General features: G+C 44.0%; 1 protein-coding gene across 2 annotated transcripts in view; it reads left to right on the plus strand.

The window, feature by feature from the left end:
• Positions 1–20201, plus strand: part of SFMBT2 (Scm like with four mbt domains 2) — a 168461-nt gene that overhangs the window by 121778 nt on the left and 26482 nt on the right. For both annotated transcript variants that reach the window (XM_012741235.3, XM_075997642.1), the window contains 4 exons: positions 1968–2094; positions 14365–14478; positions 16863–16905; positions 18748–18818. In XM_012741235.3, the coding sequence (XP_012596689.1) occupies positions 1968–2094; positions 14365–14478; positions 16863–16905; positions 18748–18818 (355 nt within the window). The remainder of the gene's footprint in view (positions 1–1967; positions 2095–14364; positions 14479–16862; positions 16906–18747; positions 18819–20201) is intronic.

Here is a 20201-nt window from a genome sequence, read left to right on the forward strand (position 1 = left end):
CCGTTGGCATGTGCAGCATATTACTGGTACTTCGCCGAATCTGTTAGCTGGCTACAAGTGTTCTTTAATGGAATGCTTATTATGAATTCGTTTTTATAATCACACATCTCATGTGTACCAGAGGAGAGCCAGCGTGGAATTGGATGCATGGAAGACATTTCCTCCCCCCTCGGGGGAATATTTAACAATCAGAGGCTGTTAGCAAAGGGATGGATGTAGCAAAATGCTCAGTAAAATAAACTCCCAGCTAACAGTTTTGCTATTGATCCTTTATCAATTACCCTCCAGCCGTGGACTGAAAGGAAAACGTGGTCTGTAGCTTTCCCTCATTAAGTAGGATAAAATGCATTTTAACGTACTTAGAGCTTTTCCAGGCAGCCTATCGAGTTGTATCATCAGAAAGGAGCTCAATGCATGAGAGCCGTGGATGAGGCAGGATGACTTGCAGAAAAGAATTTGCCCACCTAGAATATCTTTGCCTCCTATTTCCAAAGAGACATCAAGAAAAGGAGCCAGTTGATTTCTTAGCATGCATTGGATAATTTTCTTCTGGTCGGTCGCATGAAAATATAATTATGTTTTTCGACTTCAGTTTTATAAAAAGAAACGTAAATGTGAATTACCTTGATTTCTTTGCATGAGTCACATAAATATGTATTTTCTTTTTCCTTATAGGAAGCTATTTATCTTGGGGTATATATTTCAAAATAGATATGTGTATAGTTTTGTAACATGTCTGATTATAAATTATGGTAGTGATTTGGGAAAATTTTCATATTTATTTAAAAATCATGTTAGGAAGGAGTTTTGCTTTCAGTATTGACTGAGTAAGCTCGGACTGAATTGTCCCTTCTGCAAATATAACAACTAAACTCAGGGCACTGTACCGAAAACTAAGTGAAGGTCGGGGAGAATGAACAAAAGCAGGCATATTCTGGAGGGAAGCAGGTGGTTGGGAAAAAAGGAACAGCTTGGGGTGATTGTCCCATTTATTCAGACTGTTAGCCTGAGGGCAGCCACAGTTGGCAACATATGGGACAACTTAAAGAGTGATATGAAATTCATGGCCTTTCTGGCCTGATAAACCAGATTCCAGAATTCGGGCAGCCACAGATACTAGAAAGTGAGGGGATACTCAGACAGGAGAGAGCCAGGGCTGGGAACCACAAATTCTGTGTATAAATTCTACCTGGATCTTTGGCTCATCCCTGAATTATGTATGTACCAGGGCATACTCCAAGCAGCCTTAATAAGGATGAAAGAACTTGACTGACATTTGAGCTACTTCTCAAGAGACAGAGTTTGTAGTCTGAGTGCAGCCCGGTTAATTGCTTGCTAAAGCAGAAAAACGGACACTCCTGGGAGGAATATAACATAATCCAGAGTCTCCACAACATAGCATTTAAAATATTCATGTTTCAGCCCATCGTTTTTCAGGACATGAAGAAACTGGAAAATTAGATTCATTCTCAGTAGAAAAGATTATCAACATAGACTCAACACAGCATGACCCAGACGTTGGGAGTAACAGACCAGTATTTTAAAGCCCCTGTTATAACTATGCTCAGTTATCTAAAGTGGTGATTCTCAAAGTTGTGGTCCTTAGACCGGCAGGTGTGATATAGGAAAGTAGAAGAAATGGTGGGTACCTCAGTGATCCCATAGAAGTAAGGGTGCATATGGAACTGGAAAGAGAATGTTTTCATACTCTCTCTCATATAACCAATAATTATTAGACACCTACTGTGTGTCGAGCACAGTTCTAATTTCTGGGATACCTAAAATGAAGAATACCTGGTTCTTTTTCTCATGAAAAATGGGAAAGACAAGCCCGCCAACAACCCTGTCTTACAGATGGGATGTGTGCGCAGGCGTGTGCATTTCCGTTTCTTCATCTGCCCTGCCCTGTTGCTGCCCACTGTCTTGCCCAGGCTGTGGGCTCAGTGTTAGTTCTGTTTCTCTTTCAGACATCATTCAGCCGAGGCTTCACTAAGAACATGAAACTGGAAGCTGTGAACCCCAGGAATCCGGGAGAGCTCTGCGTGGCCACTGTCGTCAGTGTGAAGGGGAGGTTGATGTGGCTTCACCTGGAAGGTATGACGGATTGGCAGTCATTTGGAAAAACGCAGGGTCCGTCTGCAAATGGCAGGGTGTGGGGGGAGTTCAGTGCTTCTCAGAAGCCTCCCTCCTGCTTCCCTTAAATTTAAAAGGATCTTAAATTATTCAGTGTTCTTAAGTGAAGCTAATCAAATATAAATTTATTCAGAGGCTCTCATCTTAACTAATAATTTCGTGAAATGAGATGCTGGTGAGATAATTATGTTTGGAACATAGTGGTCTTTTTACGTCTACGATTATAAGAGCTAATGTCACAATCAAATTAATATGAGTCACTAAAACTGGTATTTGAGGTCTTGGTCATAAGGATAAAATTATATATTTAGGTTTTAGTGTGAATAATATCCTTTACTTTGGTTTCTTTTGTAGATGTTTAATTTTTCCTTAAAATAGTAACTTGGGGATGACTCTCTCCCCAAATATATAGTAAGTAGGATGTTGGCTTGTTTATTCAGTGATGTCGAAATGATTCTTTATAGCTACAGTTTATTTACAAGTGTTCATATTTTGTGAGCAGAACCCTGATCAGATTTTGGATTAAAGCAGAAGACCATATTTTCCAATATGTTGTATTTTCGATGAGAAATGATTAAAATGGATTTGATCTCTAAGGTTTTCACATCTTTCTATGATTTATAATTCTTTTTTTTTTTTAAGATTTCACAGTACTCAGTAGGTATTTCAAGTGTATATATGCAAAAAAAAGCATAGTTTTTTTTTTTTTTTTTTGAGACAGAGTCTCGCTTTGTTGCCTAGGCTAGAGTGAGTGCCGTGGCGTCAGCCTAGCTCACAGCAACCTCCAACTCCTGGGCTCAAGCAATCCTACTGCCTCAGCCTCCCAAGTAGCTGGGACTGCAGGCATGTGCCACTATGCCTGGCTAGTTTTTTTTTTCTATATATATTAGTTGGCCAATTAATTTCTTTCTATTTATAGTAGAGATGGGGTCTCGCTCTTGCTCAGGCTGGTCTCGAACTCCTGACGTCGAGCAATCCGCCCGCCTCGGCCTCCCAGAGTGCTAGGATTACAGGCGTGAGCCACCTCGCCCGGCCAAAAGCATAGTTTTGAATAGTAAAATAATGTTACATTTCCCCGGCCCATAGTTTAAATCTTATGACTTAGTCATACCACCATTGGAATACAAAGTTTAGAAGGAAGGTCACAGAATTGGTGCTAATATCTTGACTGTCCTTACTCCCTCAGTAAGCAAGTCTAAAAGGCCTGGGAAGTTCTTAGATAGGCCTACAAGTCTCTCACACTCTAGTCAAAGGGATTGGGGAAGTTAGAGAACAGTCATTTTTTAGTTGACATCATCGTGTCGCCAATTTCCAGAAAAGAGTGTAATACATCACTAAAGTGTAGGGTTTCAAAACCAGTTTGAAACAAATAGAAATTCTCAAAAAAAGTTGTTTTCTGGTAGAATGGCCTCTATGTGGAATTAACCAAAATGTAGACATGGGCAGCGCAGTGATATTTCTGTAGCTACGGGAATAGAACGTGACTGTCTTTTCGTTGCTCCTTCTGTAGTTGAGTCAACTGCTCTTGGAGAAACCGGATCCCTTCTGCGCTTCCTGGTCCCTAAATTTAACTTGCGATCTGACACAACGCTGAGCCGTATTTAAGAGACTGGAGTCTTATTTGCACTATTAATTTGAAAACAAAAAGTCGTAACATCAGAAGCCCACGTTTCATCGTTATTATTTAGCACATTATGGTTAGAATTCTTCGGCAGTCATTATTTATTTAGCAGTTTCCACTTTCAGCATGCTTTGCGCCTGTTAATTAGCTAACACAAACAGCAGCAGAGGTGTCCTGATTTTTGTAGGTGGGAGAAACTAGCTAAGCCGTTAAGATCTGCCTGGGGTTCAAATTCATCGCTTTTGACATTTTTCTCTGTTGCTTAATTCACCTGACCTGACCCTACAGCTTCCCACTTCTTAAAAAGAGTGATGAGTGACATTTATTTAATGTGTTTGACAGTGTTTTCTCCTTTTGCTGGTCTACCTTTGGACACACATGTTTGGTTTTATAACAAAGAAATGGAAGTCAGCTCACATCTGATCTTTTTCTTATTCTCTGGAGTGCTTTCATTGTGTGGTAATAAAAATTAGTTGCCATTAGGAAACACATCAGAAAATAGATTGTCTATTTTTGCAGACCTTACACAGTGTTTTAAAAAAAGTTTCTGTGGGCTGGATGCAGTGGCTTATGCCTGTAATCTTAGTCCTTTAGGAGGTTGAGGCAGGAGGATGGCTTGAGACCAGTCTGGGCAATATAGTGAATCCCCTTCTGTACAAAAAATAAATAGAAAAATTAGCCAGGTGTGGTGTCCAGCACCTGTAGTTCCAGCTACTGGGGAGGCTCAAGTAGGAGGATTCTTTGAGTCCAAGAGTTTGAGGTTGCATTGAGCTACAATGATGCCACTGCACTCCAGCCTGGGCAACAAAACAAGACCCTGTCTCTAAAAAAGAAAAGCTTTTGTAAACAATCTTTTGAATATTGTCTGTTTAATGTTGTAATATTATCTGTTGAATATTCTCTGGAATTATTGGTCAATATTTTGCATGTTTGTTACCACTTAAACAATACATTGCACACAAATCAAGTAAAATTCTAGCCAGTTTCCTTGGTCTTGCTTGAATTTAGTTTTTTTGTTCTTGTTTTTCTTTTGGTTTTGGCCCTTACCGAGCATTTACCTTTTAAAGTGGCAACATAATGGCACTTAATTCCTCATTATTTCACAGTTTTATGTAGGTAGGATAAAATGATAGAGAGTCATTACGGTCACTTTGTGGCTGTTAAATTATTTTATATGACGCTGATGATTATAAACTATTTATTTGACTCTTTAAATTTATAAAATGCTTTGTAACAATCTTGTTAGTTATTTTTAATGCCTTAAATAGATCTGAAGTCTTTTCAACACAGCTGATTGACCACTTGTAGGTAATTAAATTGATTATTTCTAGTTAATATTTGACTTCTCTTGAAGTCAAGTCACTCTTCAAATGTCTTTAAAAGGGGGCTGTCATTGAAGAGGGAGCGGGGAATAAACTATGTGAGATTCGTGCAATTATTTTAGGTGCACATTTGAAAAGAATTTTAAACTCGTGGGCTGGGCGTGGTGGTTCATGCCTATAATCCTAGCACTCTGGGAGGTTGAGGAGGGAGGATTGCTCAAGGTCAAGAGTTCAAAAGCAGCCTGAGCAAGAGTGAGACCCCGTCTCTACTATAAATAGAAAGAAATTAATTGACCAACTAAAAATATATATATACAAAAAATTAGCCGGGCATGGTGGCGCATGCCTGTAGTCCCAGCTACTCGGGAGGCTGAGGCAGGAGGATTGCTTGAGCCCAGGAGTTTGAGGTTGCTGTGAGCTAGGCTGACGCCACAGCACTCACTCTAGCCCGGGCAACAGAGTGAGACTCTGTCTCAAAAAAAAAAAAAACAAAAACAAAAAACAAACTCTCACAAAGCAGTGGTAGTTAGCAAAGATCATTTATGGTGACAGAGGGTGGAGGTCAGTGTTTTGGAAATTTGTATTCTGCCGCCGCAGGTCGTCATGGCTATGGTCACAGGCGTTGTCCATGCAACCTAAGCTGCTTTCGGTTTTGATGTCTCTGGCACCGTGGCTCACTCAGGCACCGGTCTGCCTTTGCACACAGAGCTGGGGACTTTCTATGCATCCCCAGTCGTTTTCTTGCGGGACAGATGTTGACTTGCTTTATACCCCTAGGAGAGTTTTATATCTTTGTGTTGCCTTCTCTCCCTTCTCTTGTGGGGCTCCGCTTTCTCAGAACCATTTGTTTTCCTGGACACTTTACTAAATATATATACACACACGCCCCCCCCCCTCCGTTTTGCACTGCCAAAGAGACCCAGGTAGGTTTCTAGCTTTTTATTGTTTTTATTGTTTAATGCAACAGATTGACAAGAACTCTGAAGAGGTTAGCATTTTACCCACAGTTCCACAGGAGGAGGGAGATTTTACTGAAAAGATGTATTTTGCTTTTTTAAAATGGTGTTCAAACATATGCAACACCCAATTTGCCATTTTGACGGACCGTTTGTAAGGCCACACAGTTCAGTGGCATTAAGTCCGTCTACACGGTGGGGTAACCACCACCACCACGTTTGTTCATCTCTGAACGCTTTCATCTTGCAGAGCTGAAACCCTCTGCCCGTTAGACTAAGCTCTCCCCGCGCCCTCCCCAGCCCCTGGCAACCGCTGTTCTGCTTCCTGTCTCTGTAAAGTTAGCTACGCTAGGCACCGCAGAAGAGTAGAATCATCCAGTATTGGTCTGAGAATGGTTTTTGTCAAGATTTATTAATGACAATAATGCTCTTTATGTGTATCTGCTTTCATGATAAAATTTGCCATGCTGCCTTTTTCATCCTAATAGGCCTGGCCGCTTCATTGGCGAGAGGACCGGGATGTAGGAAGCTCGTGGTTGACACAGGGTTAGAGAGCTCTCCCAAGTCCTGGACTTCTTGGAAGTGTCCCCAGGGACCAAGTTAAAAGGATTAGGGAACACAGAGGAAGAACAGGTTCAGAAGGAGACAAGTTTACATTTGAGACAGTTGTGTTTCAAGACAGGGATGGGGATTCCAGGTGAGGTTAGGTAGCTGGGACCCAGAATTTTGATTCAGACCATACGGGGATAGTGACGATATACTTTGTTTTAAACAAGGAGACTTTTTAGGAGCAAAAGGGGTGCCAAGGAGAGATGGGACAGCAGCAGGCAAACTCCGTTGTCACTCGGGTCACCGTGACCCAGGGTTCTGCAGGGAAGGCATAGTAGCAGCAGGAGACGGCCATATCCACGACAGCTCGGAGGCACACAGAGCCAGGTGCACCTGCGGGGCCCTGACAGCTCTGCAGCCTCCAGCAAGTTGCTAAATCCTCTTGAGCCCTGGTGTTGTCGTTTCATAAATGGCAGTGACTTTATTGCTTACGCCAGGGACTTGGCTTGCGTCAAGCCAGTTAGCACAGACCCCGGGGAAGCATGTGCCAGAAAGAATGAAGAGGAAACCCCAAGCGGTCAGACAAACACTCGGCAGAGAGCCTGGTTCCTCTAGGACGTGCTCAAGTCGCCCTCGGCGCTGAGCGGCTTCCCGGTGTCCGGGCGGGATGGACCCGGCTGGTGTGTCTCGTGTGGGAAGGGTGTGCGGGGTCGTCCCTAGGAGTCCCGCAAGCCAGGCCGAGTGGGGATGCGAGGAGGGAAGAGCGAGACTAAACCTGACCACAGGTGCCCCTGGTGCCCGGGCAGACCCGCTCCCTGCTGAGTTCTTGCTGCCTCTTGGGGGTCCTGCCCCCAGGGGTGGGAGCCGAGCAGGGGGGGCAGTGCCTGCTGGGGTGGAGGGTACAGTGCTTGGTTGAGCAGAGCAGCGCCCCCGAGCCCCCACGTATAAAATGGGGTGAGACACCACCTGCCCCAGAAGGCGGTCGCCTGCGCCACGTTAGCCGATCCCTGGAAATCACCAAGAACAGCTCAGAAGTGCAGGAACAACTCAGTGATTGTCCTCTACTATTTTTTTGTCCTCATCATTACTCATATTCGAAGAGATGTGCTTCGCTCTATGACATTTCCCCCGATACCGGGCATCTTAGCCATTTAGCCCAGGCCAGCATTCCTTTTACGTGATAAAAGTCACAGTGACAGGCCAGGTATTTATTGTCATCGCCACTGAGGTATTTAGCTCTTTCAGCTGAGGCCACTGCAGAAATGTTGGAAGAGAGCGTTAGAACGTGAAACAGTAAAACCGGGTCTCGCAGTTATAAATTCAACTTATGAATTCACTCAGGTGGGGGATTTGCCGATAGCGGCTTTTGCACTTTGAATGTATGGAGGGAAGGATGGCCGCGTAGGATCTGTCATCCAATCTCTTTCTGTTCCGGTTTGCTAAAAACAAATATGTCGAGAATGAAAAAACAAACAAATAAACAAACAACAACAACAAAAGATGAAGAAGACCCAAAGGCCTCAGGTCTGCAGAGAAGTCAGGAAGCTCAACTCAAACCATCAACTCGTGCTGTCGCAAGCGTCTCGTGATCTTTTACTTTTTTGCTGCCCTCTGAAAGGAAATCTAGAGAAAGTACAATTTTCCCACAATCGACAATGGCAGGCCGGGCGCCAGTGGCTCACGCCTGTAATCCTAGCACTCTGGGAGGCCGGGGCGGGCGGATTGCTCAAGGCCAGGAGTTCAAGACCAGCCTGAGCAAGAGCGAGACCCCTGTCTCTACTATAAATAGAAAGAAATTAATTGGCCAACTCAAATATATATATATATATATATATGTATATATATATATATATATATGTACAAAAAAATTAGCTGGGCATAGTGGTGCGTGCCTGTAGTCCTAGCTACTCGGGAGGCTGAGGCAGGAGGATCGCTTGAACCCAGGAGATTGAGGTTGCTGTGAGCTAGACTGACACCACAGCACTCTAGCCCAGGCAACAGAGTGAGACTCTGTCTCAAAAAAAAAAAAAAAAAAGGCAAAAAAACCCACACTGTATGCATGCCTATCTCTGTCTCTGCGTCCCCTGTTCTCACTGCCACACGCCAGGACCTCAGCCCCTGCTGTGACCATGTCAGCAGTCTCCCACCTGCTTGCTGGGCCGCCTTCCCCGGGCTCTACAAATAAGTCTGCCTCCTTACGCAGTAAAGACTACATTCCGCGCAGCCTGGCCCTTGGGGACGCACAGATGCTCCCTGGAGGTGTAATCTTGGTACTCTGTGAGTTTAAAAATCTCTTTGCATATTTGTTTGTCTATAAAATGTGCCTCCTAATACAGTCTGCCTTGTAGGATGGCGGAGGGGGTTGGCCAAGTGAATTAATATCCCCAAAAGTGCTGAGTGTCGGAATAGTGAAAGCGCTCAGCAAAATGTAGATTGCTGATAACGGTGTTATTATTAGTCGACACCTCTTCTTTTCAGATTTGCTACCCTGCAGGAGCCTGTGCTCCATCAGGCAGGCCTGCTTGTGTTTTGTTTGTTTGTTTGTTTTCTGTTTTTTTAGTTTTTTGCTTGAGACAGGGTCCCACTCTGTTGCCCGGGCTAGAGTGCCGTGGCGTCAGCCTAGCTCACAGCAACCTCAGACTCCTGGGCTCAGGCGATCCTCCTGCCTCAGCCTCCCGAGTAGCTGGGACTACAGGCATGCGCCACCATGCCCGGCTAACTTATTTTATATATTTTTAGTTGGCCAATTAATTTCTTTCTAATTTTAGTAGAGTCGGGGTCTCGCTCTTGCTCAGGCTGGTCTCGAACTCCTGAGCTCAAATGATCCGACCCCCTCGACCTCCCAAGAAAGGCCCACTTGTGTCCGGTCACCTTCATGATTACTGTCACCGACACTGTCACCGAAGCCTCCACAAGGGGCTCCACTGCGTCTGCGCATTTCACAAAGCGGGATGTTTTTACAAGAGGCCCTGGTTGCTTTGTTTGCTACATGGTTGCAGCATAGATACAATGTATGTTCCTGAACAAAACAGCGATTCAAGATGCAACATTCCCTTAAGAACTGCTGTTTTGCCAACGGAATCTTGAGATAGTGAAATATTTTATACTTGAAGCTAAATTTTTAAAGCTCCTTGACCGTTTATTTGGCATATAAACTATGATGTGCCCCTCACATCATAATCAACTGGGATTCTACTAGAATGCACATTCCTGGGGCCACCCAGACCTTGTGCATCCAAGTCCCCGGTGGCAGGGTCTGGGAATCTGCATTTGTACCCAGTGGAACCTCCCCAGATGTCTCCTAAGCACTCCGGGGTTCGTTAGCCACTCTAAGAGGTCCGTAGGCAAGGCGCGCCGTGGTTCAGAGAAACCCGTTTGCACCGACCTCGTGCGTTTAGGAGACCAGGTGCAGAAAATGGCCTCTTACACTTCTCTATAATTTGCAAAAAAAGTCAGGTTGCTGATAAGCATTTTGCAGATACTTGCAAAATGGAAACAAGGGGAAAATGCAAATGTGGAAATAATGATATTTCAACCCCATGCAGAGTGGTTTTAAAGTCTTTAAAAAGAAGAAATCACGGCCTGTAGGAAACATTTGTGGGAGAAGCTGCTTCAGCAGGTCAGGATACAGGAGCGGAATATCTCGGGCAGTTAAAGAAAGCTGTCCGGGAGCAGGCGCTGTAATACTGCCCAATTAATTTTGTTCTGAAAGTCGGCGCTTGGTTAGGGTCTTGGTCGCCAGCAACAGAACCGCCTCTGGGTGTCTTAAGTGAAGCTGGGAATTGTCTTGGAAGGCTGCTGACCTGCGGCTGGCGGAACTGCCTCTCTAGAAGGTTTTGCAGCAGAAACCAGAGCAAAGTGTGGGTTTCCAGCCGCCACCGTGACGAACGCATCTTCTGGGTGACACATTCTCACTCGGGGGGCCAAAGTCCTAGAGGGAAAGCCTGAGCCTGCCGTCATCTCATTGCGGCCGGTAGTGGTGGCTACACATCATGATAGAAATTCTGTGCACAGGGTACGGGGCCCAGATAGGAGACAGATGCTTAGACAGCTCTGTGCCCCCCACCAAAAAAAAAAAAAAAAAAAAAGAAGGAGAAGGAAGGAAAAAGGAAACTGCCCTCCTCAAGTGCTTGCTAAGGGCCTGGAGTTTGGTGGCCCATGGTTCGAATGCTGCATCTGTCACTAAACCAGCTGGTTGAGCTTTCCTGTGCCTCAGTTTACCTACCTGTAAAATGGGGATGAAAACAGTCCCTATCTGTGAGGGTGGTTGGGAGCACTAAACACTCAGGAGAGTCCAGCAGCATCTGTAAAGGAGACAGCGTGGAGCTGGCAGGCAGGCGTCCGGGTGCAGCTCTTGCTCCCGGGTCCTCGACTGGCTTCTCGTTCCGCCGGGGGGTTCCCCTGTTCATGGCCCGGCCGAGCCTGCCGGCATCTGTGTGTGCCCTCTAACTTGCAGTGGGGATATTGAGCAAGGTTCGCTGGTTCCCTTAAATACCTCTTCCCTCTCTTCCCGCCCCAGCTTTCAGCTGAGATGAAGAGGTTGTCCTGATTGTACCACTGCAGCACGTGGAACTCATTTCCCTTCCTCGTGTGGTGGGGGGGCATGGCCCCTGTGTCCCTCTTGCCTCTGGGATTTCCCAAGGCAACGTTCCTCTCAAGTCATCTCTCAAGTGGCTCTGTCCTCTTCGATTTGCTGGGAGTCAGCTAATAACGTCAGGAGTTGATAGGATTGAGGTCCTAGGGGGACACTTGAAGCCACGAGCCGCCTCCTTTTCTCACTCCGGTGTTGGCGATAGGACAGGTCACCCACGTGGTCACAGTGCCCGTGTCATTGGTTAGATGAGGCTGCAATGCGGTCTCTGCAGTTACCGTGTTCCCCCGAAAATAAGACAGGGTCTTATATTTATTTTTACTCAAGAAGACACCCTAGGGCTTATTTTCAGGGGATGTGTCATTTTCCCCTCAAAGTCTCAGCTTGCAGCACGCACAGGGTGGCCGAGACCTGACAGGGGGAGCCGACCTTGTTGGTGGGGCTGCCCGCACCTTTCCGGTCACCTCTGGGACAGCAGCTGTCACGATGGGGCAGATGAGAAGGGCTGCTCGTCTTCTTTCCCGCTCCGCGACGACACGCATGGGTTGTGCAGACGCGCTGCGCAGCCACGCCCGTCACTAGGGCTTATTTTCGGGGTGGGGCTTCTATTGCGCAAACGCTTAGAGATCCTGCTGGTGCTTATTTTATGGATAGGTCTTATTTTCGGGGAAACACGATAGAGGGACTTGTAGAACTTTGTGATCTGATGGTCCAAGGACAGCGTCCACAGGAGATAGCAAACTGCGTGACTATTTTAAGCCCCCAAAGGGGATTCTCACTGATTCGTGTGCTTGTAAGTTGAGTTTGTGAGCACGGAAAGTCTTTGTTCTCTCCGCAGTGAAATGACTCACGGCCACCGTGTAGTTTTGTTTTCGTTTATGGTAACCTGCCCATCAGTAATTGCGAGCTCTATGGCAACACCGTATTTATGGTGCAGAGCTTCCCCTCCTTCTCTGGGTGTCTTTCGCTGTGCTGTGATTGTGGTGATTTTGGAGGTTGTGGTTGTAAAATTAGTAACTCATTCACAAACGCCAAAAACCCATGCAAGTGTCTTTGGTTGGATCCCCACTCCCCCCTCCCTCCCCTGTGCCCCCGGCCCCCGGCCCCTCACTGCTTTCCCGACAGACGCCCACGGTTCAGTCCGTATTCTGCATTTCCTTCCAGATCTATTTTATGCACATACGAATATATGTTATTTCCCCCTTCTCAAACAGATGGTAGTGTACTATATATGCACAATGTTCTGTGCCCTGCCTTTTTTACTCAACAATGCATCTTGGAGATCTTTACATATAAGTATATAAAGAGATGTCTCATTCTTTTTTATAGCTGCAGAATATTCCATCGTACGGGTGCACCCAAATTTACTTAAGCACTTTCCCATAGATGGAGCTTAAGGTTTCCTGGTGGTTTTTGAAGTGAAGGTTCTGGATAAAGATCAACAAATAGAATCTATACTGAGCGGATGCAGCTTAGCATCATCTTATGTTGTTATGAGGGATTTTTCTGAAACATGTTAAAGAATATTCAGAGGTCGTTAGTAGAACATCCAGCTTTGCATATGTACTCCATGCAATCCCAGAATAATCTAGGAGGTGCTTTGTACATGTTTTTAATGGATTATTTTGTAAGCTGTTGAGTCTGGGAACAAATGAATTTGTCTTAAAAGCTTATTCTGGGAGTCTAGCCAGATGCACCTCATTTTCTAAGGTTGATAAAAAGAAGTGAAGAGCTGGTACCCGTCATTCAGAATGGGATTTGAACAGTTTGGGGGTCAGGGAAACCTCCCTGAGTGATAAATAACTCATTTTTTTCCCCATCAGTTCTCATCGATAGCCTTAATGGGCTAGATTTGGGGTGATAGAAGGCAGGACTCTAGCTTTCTTGAGGGAAAGGCGTAAATATTGAGCTCGTAATCTGAGCTCGTAAATATTGTTTAATTGAAACAGGATCAAAGAATTGTAAAGTATGGTACAGACAGCCCTAGCTATATATTAATGTATACATTGTGCAGAAGTGTATATATATTAAAGCTTTAATACGATGTGATGTTTGAACTAGCAGAACATTGGAAGATGAAAGTCATAATTTAGGAAGGAATAAGCTATAAAGCCCACTTTATGCTTCCTTTTGAAGTACTCTGCTTTTAATGACCTTGAAAATCTTATTTGTAGCTAAACATAAATCTGGAAATACAATGTAGCAGATGATTTTAACCTGTGAGCAAAATTACTGAGTTGCTAAGAAACAATTACTATTTTTGTGGGTCTGAGGAGGAAACAGTGACCTTGTGTGATGGGAAGCAGCCCCGTGGTCAGACCCTTTGGAGAATCACGTGACCTTCAGAACAGGGAGAGTTAACTCCCACATCCGAAGATACTGGCAGAATTTTTTTTTTTTTTTTGATCTGTTTTGAGTATAGTTTCTCTTGTTTCTCTGATGATTCCTTTAGCACTTAGGTTAAATATCTGGTGAGTTCATATAACATTGGACAGAAACAATGTCTGTTCATTCAGGGTCACACTCTAGCCGGGGTGACAGCGTGAGACTCTTGTCTCAAAAAAGAAAAAAAGTGACTCTAGTCGAACTGATAAGTCATCACGTTCCTGAAAAAGGTTCCTTGTCTCTGTGCACAGTCACAGTCACTGCTTTTGGGTTTCCCTGGGTCTGGTCGGCTGTGATGTCCGGCTTTCTTCAGTTGCAGGTTGACCTTTGGTGTTGGGCGGAGCAGGTCGTGGTGGCTTAGGTGTGGTGGCTGTACCCCAACCTGCGCCACATCCCCTTGGTCTCAAAGCAATTCCTAGGAACAGGGGGTGCTTTTCCCCTCTTACAGCGTCTCTGGCTCAGATGCCCGACTGTTCCAGATTCCTTTTTCCTGCCCCACATTGAGAGGGAAGTGCTTTTCCCAAACCCCCACTTTATCTGAACCCCTTTGTGTTCTTTTTGCCATTTACACTGCGAGCATTTGTATCTGTCGTAAGACTAAAGACTCCCTTAAAACTGTGCCTTCCATACTGCCCTTGGCTCTTTGGTTTTTGGTTTTGTCTTGTTTTTTGTTTTTTTTTTTTTTTACATTCAGAGGAGTGTTTTTCTCCATCTTAGGAATGCTCTATGGTTTTTTTTGTTTGTTTGTTTGGTTTTTGTTTTTCTTTTGTTTCTTTGCTGGTGCAATCCGTATCTCTCGTCCCTCAGGGCTGCCGACTCCCTGTCCGGAGGTCATTGTTGACGTGGAGTCCATGGACATCTTCCCCGTGGGCTGGTGCGAGGCGAATTCTTACCCCTTGACGACGCCACACAAAACAGTCTGTGAGTGAGGCCTGGACAAAGGGGTTTGGGGTTGACAGTCTGCGACTTGCCGAATAAATAGGCCATTTCGTAAAGAAATTATAGCCAAGTTGCGAAACTCAAAAATGGTTTTGGATTTTCCACTGAGCACTAATGTTTTCGCCTCAGTCGTCATGTAAGTGTCTGCACGAGGTGAACATTTGGAAGCATTTCACAGGTTGACGAACTACGTAGCAGTCGAAGAGAAAAAAATACCTGAAATCTTGACTCCCAGTGTTTCACACAACCCATTGTTTTGATGGGGAAAAAAAAATGTGTTAGATATTGTATTCTTGTATTATCATATCTTAGAACTAATTTTTCTCATGAAGTTTCTCCTAAAGGAATTATAATTGATCCCAGTGATTTACTGACATATTTATAAATACTTAGCCTGCTCTTGGCACGAATTGGTGAGATTTCAGCCGTACTTTAAAAAGCGTATTGCCTCATGTCCTTTAGATCATAGAAATACCACATAAAGCCATATTAGTAGTTAAGCAGTTAAGCAACACGTGCAGGTGCACACATACACACACAGTTATGCACATTTAAATACATACACAGCGGTGTGTTTTAACGTATGTTATTGTAGGTCACTATCATGAAATGGCATCATTTAAAAATCTTCAAGCCTGAAACGTCTTCGCGTTTCATATTCCATCCTAATGTGTATCAAAAGTATTTATTTCAAATTACGAGTCCTTAAAAAGATTACGTTTCTGTTATTTCCTTTTTGGAATTTATATGCTAGCTCTGCCTGTTTCTAGCAACCTGTTCCGTGGTACACTTCTGTGGATTCCCAGAACATTTCTTTAAAGAAAGTTCCATCGCAGGGTTGGCTTCAAGTCCCCTGGTAGCAACAGGATTTCAAGCACCACCCCCTCCGTTCAGTATGCATTAAGAACAATAAAGGACGTTCTCTGTACAAAGCAAAGTGGGTAGTTCAGATTGCAGACAGAGGTCAGAGGGAGATTTTAAGGGATTCTTCTTTCCCTTATACCAGCCTGTTGAATAAGTCTGATCCCACTTGAGTAATATCTTCCCCTTGCTTTAAAATGTTTAAGATTTCTAAAACTTTGAGCATAGAATAATTATTTGAATCTCAGAGGCATTCTCCCCCCCCCCCCCAGTGTAAAATGATGCCAGTTCTTCTCTGACTCAGCCTGCATATGGCCAATAGTCGGCTCTCCCTGGTTCTGTCACAGGGCTGGGGCTTCATCTCTGTTGTCCATGCTGTACCTCAGACAGAACCTAGTGTCCTGGGGTCCCTGCCTCCCTCTTTCATATCGATTTGGGATTATGCAAGTGCTTTGAGTTTTTCTGGGGCACAATCAGTCACATCTGGGTTAAGGCGAACACAGTGGTGTTTCCTCCGTATTCTACTCTTTGCATCCTGGCTCCTTCCCCAGAGTGTCAGACAGTTAAGTGTCCCCATCTGATTAACAGAGACCCAGTGACACAAATTGTTCTATACTCATTTTTCACCTCGGAGAGCATGAAGTTTACACCTTTTCATAGTAATAAACTGGGATCGAGTACCAAATAAAGTTAATAGTGGATGGAACTTTATTAAGTATTTTTTCCCCTCATTTATTCTTGCTTGTGTTTCTTACACATGCACGTTGCTTTAAAGAGGCAAACTCCCACTCTAAACCTGCCAGACTCTAACAGCTTTGAGAAGTTTTGTTGGGATTTAATTTATGCTTATGTTGGAAGAGGCAGGGTTATCTGAGCATTGCCAGATGAGCAAATGCCAAAAGCTCTGGTCTAGTTTTGTTAAGGCGATCCAAATCAGTTATAAATATGAACTGGAAGTATTCGTATCAAAAAAAAAATCATTATTTGCTGGTTTATGTCAGTGTTTGACTAGGTGCATTTGCTAGCCACCAATTCTCCTTTTGGTTAAAAAAAAAGTTTTAGTCTAAATGCATGCCTCCAATCCTACTTTGAGAGGGTGCTGTTATGGTAACATTATCTGCTTCATCACAATCTCTATGGGAAAAAAATCATTCTAGATAATCGTGCTTGCAACAATGTATCTTGAACACCTATGTTTACAGGAGGTACAATAGGTCTAGTCTTCTTCTTTCTTATTAAGTGCACATTTTAAAACAAAGTAGCCACTATGGTGATACTATTAAATGTACCAAGTTCTATGACAATCTCACATCTGAGGAGCCAGTGTCTGTTTTATGCTAGAAGAAATTGATTTAAAATTGTGGCATGAACGAGATAACTTTTCTGTATCTAAGTTGTTCCTTACACACAGGCACATTTTTTTTACGCTATACCCCATTTTTAAAAATGCATTTGCTCTGTTCACAAAGCTGATTTTCTTTTTTCCTCTTTTGCCTGTTTTACAGCACAAAAGAAGAGGAAGATTGCAGTTGTGCAACCAGAAAAACAGTGCGTGTTTCTTTTCTTTTATTTTCCATTTTCCCCAAACTGCATGCTAAATGCTAGAGTGTCTTTATGGAGGATACGAACCATGGCTGTTTTTATTAGAGTTTGCTAACAAACGGCACACTAGTAACGATGGTAGTAAAACATAGCTGCTGTTGTTTGTTGTGTACCTATTATGCTCAAGGTACAGTGCTTGCATAAAAGGAATTTGCAATTCAAACTGTCACTTCTCGGTGTACCTGATACATACTCCAAGCTCATAGGTGGTTGGATAGTAATGGCTCTCTGTGCTTAGAGATTCTTAGCGCCGCCTCCCCCCCCCCCCCCCAGCAACCCAGTGTGGCAGGCGCAGTTGCGACGTGCGGCCACCTCTCTGGGGGAACCTTGTCTCTCTCCCTCTCCCCTCTTGGCTGAGCCAGGGAGGTGGAAAACTTGAGTCCGACTCCAGCTCTGCCACTTCCAGCTGGGTGAACTTGAGCAAGTTTCTTGAGTTCTCTGCATCTCAGTGCCCCTCACTGGTAAAATACTCATTTCAGGGTTTTTATGAAGATTAAATTAGATTCCATGTGGAAAAGATATCGTGAGCACCCCACCCAGCCCTGTTTCGGTTGCAATTTTATGAGCAAAAAGTGTCAGGGCAGAGCGTGTGCAGGCAGGCGGTACGTTTTGTCTGGGGTGGGGCCTGAGAATCTGCATTTCTAGAAAGTTTCCAGGTGATGTCGATGCTGTGGGTGTTTGGGGACCCACTTTGAGAACCACTGCCAGAGAGAGCTGAGCCCACTGAGATCTCTCGTAAATGTGGCCTTTGTGTTCACGTAGCTTTTCTTTCTTATTTTTTTTTTTTTGAGACAGAGTCTCACTCTGTTGTCCGGGCTAGAGTGAGTGCCGTGGCGCCAGCCTAGCTCACAGCAACCTCAAACTCCTGGGCTCAAGTGATCCTCCTGCCTCCGCCTCCCAAGTAGCTGGGACTACAGGCATGCGCCACCATGCCCAGCTAATTTTTTTGGTATATTTTTAGTTGTCCAGCTAATTTCCTTCTATTTTTTTTTTTTTTTTTTTTTAGTAGAGACAGGGTCTCACTCTTGCTCAGGCTGGTCTCAAACTCCTGAGCTCAAATGATCGATCCACCTCAGCCTCCCAGAGTGCTGGGATTATAGGCGTGAGTACCACGCCCAGTCCACGTAGCTTTTCAACTGTGTCATTTGAAATGACAGCCAACCTGGGTACCCCTGTGCAGCTAACCTGGGTACCCCTGTGAAACCCAGCTCGCCTCTTTCCCCCTAAGGCTACATTTTAAAAAATACATTTATTCAGCAGTGTTTTTACTGAGCTATAACAGAACTCTGTCGTGGAATAAGCCTACCTTATATTTCAAGAATCACGACTTTTATAGATCTTCTTTTAAGGGCTTGTGTGTAGTGTGGCCGTGATCCACTGGGGTCATAAATCAAAGGTTAGCAGAGGGTGGTTTCCTGTTAGACACGGAAGTGGGAAAGTCTAACTTTCATTGCATGTAAGTTAATGTTTCTTCATGTCTAAAATACAATTGAAGACATTACGACAATTCTAGAAGCCAGCAGCCACCCAGAAGAATTTCATTGATCACTGGTGGCCACTCGGGGACAGATGTTCCATAGGCTTTGTGGGGTCATCAAGAGAATGCAAGAGCAGCTTTTTTGAAATGACCTTTTTACCTGGCCTTATTGGTATTGCTCCTGTACACACATCCTATCTTATGATGCTTAGATTTCCAGAATAGTCTCTTTGAAGTATGGCAAGACTTTGGAAGGTAATTGTTTCTTCTAAAGTACGTAATCCATGACAGTTCCTTTTCTTTGTCGACAGGTTGCAGTCCACAGTGCCTGTTAAAAAAATACCTCATGAGCTTTGTTTATTCCCTCACCTGGACTCGACAGGTAAATGGGTCCCCCTTTAGGGCCCTTTGTCCCTTTCCACCTTGTGGCTGTGAGTGGACACATCGTGTATGTGCTTTTAGGTCGATACGAATATATTTCAACGTTGAGCTTATTTCTTTTTCTCTATTGCTATTCATTAACAGATACCTATCTTTTTTTTTTTTTTTTTATTTCTAAGCTAAATTCCCTGTGTCTATTCTGCGTCTTGGCTAGTAGTTCTAGTCTATAGGAAAAGGGTCCATGTGCTATTTGGAAATTATGAGCCAGATTAGGGCTGTGTATTGTGAATTACCACGTGGAGCAGGAAAGAGTTGGAGGTGTCATAATTAGGCATTCCTTGTGTGACATTTTATCACAGTTCCTCTTGTAGTTCTACACTAATGGTTAGTGCTTAAGTCCCTGCTGGCTTTTGAATTGTTCCCTAATGCCCTTTGTGTTTGCACAGTTGCTTATGAACAATGCATGTTTTTAACTATGTAAAGTTTACATTTAATAATAACCTTTGAAAGTACAATTGTGAGCTACCCTTTGATCACCAGATCCGATATCAGACGTGTTTGTGCACTGTCATTCCTGATCAGGAATTCTGTTTTCTATGCCAAAATGAAGCCTGGTCTGAACTGCAAAAGGAAAACCTCCATGTCATAAAAGAATCCTACTAGTCGAAGTTACCTTTGCAGTAAAGAGAGCAATTGTATGAGTAGACTTAACTAAAATTGTTTTTCTCTAAAGGTCTAGGTACAGGTAATCCTAACAAAAAATTTTCGTGTAAGGGCAGCTGCGGGCTTAATATTTTGCCTGTTGCATAGAATTCAAACTTCAGAATGGTTTTGAAAGAACTGTCAGCTCCCCTTTTACAGCCTGTAATTGTTATTTTATTCCTTTTCTCTTATATCCAGAAGAATAGCATTTCTACCTCCTACCTGTTGGTTCTTAGTGGAAGTCTTTATGAAAGAAAATAAGCTTCTCTAAACTGTTACAGTACCTTCCCAAATTAATGACGGTGTTTATGCAGAAATACCCTTGTTTGTGTCGCTCAGTTTGGAGCTTGTGTAGGACGGGGAGCTGGGTGGTGAGTCCTTTAACCAGAAGCGAAACCTCATTTTGCATTTTATAGACATCAAGAAACTTTAGCGTGAAATCTTATCATTTAATTATTCTGCTTTTGGCCTGTGGCAACTTAAGGTACAAGACCAACAACTTGTCCTGTTCCCTTTCTGAGTCGAAAGAATAAGGGTAATGCAAATTGTAGATACATTTTGCCTCCATTTGGATTGGAAAATGGGGAACCCTAACAGTGTTTAGTGCTGGCTTGGCTGTGAGACAGCAGGACTGTCACCTAGTGCAGGGAGGAGTATAAACTGGGGGTAGCCACTGTGGGGG

This window comes from Microcebus murinus, chromosome 25 (assembly GCF_040939455.1).
Source record: "Microcebus murinus isolate Inina chromosome 25, M.murinus_Inina_mat1.0, whole genome shotgun sequence".
Lineage (NCBI taxonomy): Eukaryota > Metazoa > Chordata > Mammalia > Primates > Cheirogaleidae > Microcebus > Microcebus murinus.